Raw genomic sequence first — 3815 nt, forward strand, 5'->3', positions numbered from 1 at the left:
AAAACCGGTTCACTGGGTTTCTCTTCCCTGACCGTAACAACACAAGTCTCCTGTCAGCAAGGTTAGGCAAACAGCCGCTGATAAAACGACTTCCAGGTTGCTCTTTCCAAGGCTGCTGAACACAGGGCCCAGACGAGTGCGCTCTGTGTGTGTGTGTATGAACCTCCTGGCAGTGACACCTGCCTGATGACAGCATGGGGCCTTGGTGCCATGGTACAGGCCGGGTTAATGACTTTGTTTATACTGTTTGGGTAATCGCGATAAGGCCACCCAACCCACTGTCCCCCTCCCCGTGCCGCTGGCGCTTCATTGAGAAAACGGCCGTTGACGCCATATGGAGAACGTGTTTGCCCCAGCCAATCAGCCCAGGGACGGCTGGCTGTTTGGTTTTTTTTTTTAATGAGGACCGCTTAATCACAGAGCGGTCAAGGCTGTGGAGGGGTGTTTCACTGGTGGCCCAGCCTTATAAGAGCTGGTTTGAGCAGCTGTGGGCTGGCAGAGCTGGGAGGACGGGGAGATTTGGGAGGGATTTTACGTCTCTCTACTATCTGCTGTAGCGGGAACTGAGTTTCGCTGAGGATTCATCCGCCTGGCTCAGCTATGACCACCAGCAGCATGGACATGGACTGTGAGAGGTGCCAGTGCAACAGCGAAGACAAGCACACCGCCATCCTCTACACCCTCCTCAGTCAGAACCTCAACCACAGCCGGGGTGGCCGCAGCTCAGCCCAGCAGCGCTGCCTCTGCCACCAGCGCCGCACCGTCTGCCTCCGCACACCCCATATCACCTGCCAGGCGGCCTCCAACGTGCTGGTAAAAACCATCAGCTTCATGAAAAACCTCCCTGCCTTCCAGCTGCTGCCGCGAGAGGATCAACTCCTGCTGCTGGACAGCTGCTGGGTTCCCCTCTTCCTCCTGGGACTGGTACAGGAGATGGTGACCTTCGAGGTGATGGAGACCCCGGCCCCCAGCATGCTCAAGAAGATCCTCCTTGATGGCCAAAGTAAACAGCAGGAGCCTGAGCGGACGCAGCCCACGCTGGCTGCCGTGCAGCGGCTGCAGTGCTGCCTCAACGCCTTTTGGAGGCTGGACCTGAGCCCCAAGGAATACGCCTACCTGAAGGGAGCCATTCTCTTCAATCCCAGTGAGTTCAGCATCTGAACATGCACCTCTTGGCTCAGAGACGTTCAGGGCGCGGGCAGGCATGAGAGCGGGGTGGGCTGGTTACATTCTCCTTAACACTGATCATTATCAAATGCACCGGGAAGCGGGGAGGAGGGATGTCAAATGTAGTGGAAAAAGCCAGAGACCTTTGCCTGTCCTGCAGACAATAAAGTACCCCGGGATTTACTTTGTAAAGCACGTGCTTCCCCACTTAACTATTTTTCCTCCCTCAAACGGCATCCCTGGAATAGCTACGTTTTGGTACTGCTGAGTACATCTCATTAGTGTAGCCTCAGAGATCCCTTCTGAGAAATGGGGAAGGGGAAGGATGGGAATGGGAGAAACTTGGGGCTGTTTTCCAGCCTCTCTCATCACCGGCTTTTTCTCCTCTCCCTCGGCAGATGTTCCTGGGCTGAAAGCCGCCCTGTACATCGAGAGCCTCCAGCGGGAAGCCCAGAGAGCACTTCAGGAAGTCCTCCAGCCCCTGCACCCCGAGGACCAGGGCCGCTTTGCCCACATTTTGCTAGTCTCCTCCACCTTAAAATCGATCCCTCCCACCCTCATCACGGATCTCTTCTTCCGACCCATCATTGGCAATGCGGACATTGTTGAGCTCATCGTGGAAATGCTGTATGAAATAACCAGCAGGCAGCTGGCTCCGGCAGCACGCATGGCGTGCTGAGCCGCTGCGCTTGGCCGATGGCCCCATGGATGCTCCCCACGCCTCACTGAGCAGCAAAGCAAATCTGGGAGCGGGAATTTAGCCAGACACTCTGGACTCTGCGGGGAACTGTGCGTTTCGGTAGGACTGAGGCTGAGGATTCAGCCAGGCTGCAGCAGAGCACAGAGAGAATCCGCTTTGGTTCAGCAAACGTTTACAGCAGCTCCTGCTCCGCCTGTGCTGGTCTCCGTTTCAGGGAGCACGTGTGCGGGTGAGGAGTTTATTTCCCTGTTTGCAGCCAGAGCAGCTCAGCCACCTGCAAAAAGACCACAGAACAGGTCAGGTTAGAGCCAGGTCCCGGTTTTTACTCAATGAATCCTTGGTCCCATTTCAATGTGCGTTTTGCTGTTAACTCCAAGAGATGAGGTTTGTCCTCAGTTAAGGGATTGCTTCTGCAGTGTTTAGGCACACTGAGTAACATGTCTTCAGTGGGATTGCTTGCCGAATGCAAACATTATGGAATTAGCTCTGGGTGAAGTCTTGGTCTGTCTATTGTGCTTGAAATCTTAGAAATATTGATGGAGGATCTTCCTCAGGCACCAAGAGGGAAAAAAGACAGAGTATTACATCTTACAGGGTGTGCAGATTCACCCCTCCTACCTTTTCTTAGATTCTATCTTTTCTCCATAATGCCATGAAATACAACAGAACTGCTCGCAGGGCAGTGGGTTTACCTAAGAGTGCCTAAACCTATTACCCATCATCTTGGGCTGTGGGGTTATCTCGTTTGTGAGACAGTAAGTGAACCCTGAGCTGTCAATGCTGTGGAGATGAGCGGAGCTGGTTTAGTGGTAGAACCAAATGTCCCTCCCTTGAGTTACAGCCGGGTGCGCACGTAGCACACCTGGAGAGCTTGCTCCTCCTGCCTGCAGCTTCGGCAACACGTTAGATGTCAGTATTTTATAAGTAAACGTTCTTGCTGTTTGTATATAAGATGCAGTAAATTATTTTTTTAATAAAATGTTTTACATTTTGGAACCTGGTGGTGACTTTTTAGAGGTGGTGTTAAGTCTCTGGGGGGTTAGAAAAACCAGCTGCAGGCCTGGGGTGGAATTGACACTCGAAGGAAAAAGGGCTTTCCATAAAAATCCATCTGCCTCACCATGGGAAGGGAGTGTTGCGATGTCAGAGCTGTCTGATGAACAGCCCCATGGCACTAAACCCCTCGGTGCGCCCAGCAGACAGAAATTCGCAGAGGCAGCGGGATTGAAGCCCGTCCACGCCTCGTGCCTTTCTCCAGGCATTTAGCCTTGCCTCAAGGGCTCCTGGCCCAGCGGTGATGTTGGAGGTGGATGCTCTGACTCACCTGGCCACGCACGCAGCCACCAACAGGCACAAACACCGTCCCGTTTGCTGTGCCCGACCCAGCCAAGGTGTCAGGTAAAGCCGCACAAAGCCTCCCTGTGCCCCGTCACACTCCTACCCAGGGAAACGCCTCGAATTTTAGCCAGCAGCCCAGTGGGAGGAAGAACTGCTTTGTCAGTCCGTCCCTGCACCTCTCACCGCTGCTGCCGAACGGTGATGGATGGCTTCCAAGGTGATCTCAGCCCCATGACCGCCGTTTTCCACGGGGAGGGAGTGTGTGAGTCACCAGATGATTTCTGCAGGCCCACATCAGCCACGGGCAGACCTGAGCCACGCAGCGCGGTGACGTGTGCCTGAGTCACAGCACATGGGATGCCCAACAGCCCCGCTGCCTGTCTCCATCCTGCCTCTGGTCCCACCAGCCCCTGGGGACAGGGGATTGCTGCGGGCTCCCCTGTCCAGCATGGCACCCACCCATGGTGCTACCCATGAGGCAGGTCTGTCACCACAGGGCCACTCCTCCATCGAGGGACGCGAAGTACTGGGACTTTACCAAGAGGGCAAGGCCAGGACCCCTCGCACAAGGCCATGCTGCACGGCACTGGGGAGGCCTGGACACCCCCAG

The 3815-nt window shown here is 55.0% G+C and overlaps 1 protein-coding gene across 1 annotated transcript; it reads left to right on the plus strand.

The window, feature by feature from the left end:
- Positions 1–600: 600 nt before the first annotated feature.
- NR0B2 (nuclear receptor subfamily 0, group B, member 2) lies at positions 601–1846 on the plus strand. Its single transcript, XM_009882220.1, has 2 exons — positions 601–1144; positions 1566–1846. The coding sequence occupies exons 1-2, from the start codon at positions 601–603 to the stop codon at positions 1844–1846; spliced, it is 825 nt and encodes a 274-aa protein (XP_009880522.1).
- The last annotated feature ends 1969 nt before the right edge of the window (positions 1847–3815 follow it).

The sequence above is a fragment of the Charadrius vociferus genome, unplaced genomic scaffold (assembly GCF_000708025.1).
Source record: "Charadrius vociferus isolate BGI_N301 unplaced genomic scaffold, ASM70802v2 scaffold613, whole genome shotgun sequence".
Taxonomy (NCBI): Eukaryota; Metazoa; Chordata; class Aves; order Charadriiformes; family Charadriidae; genus Charadrius; species Charadrius vociferus.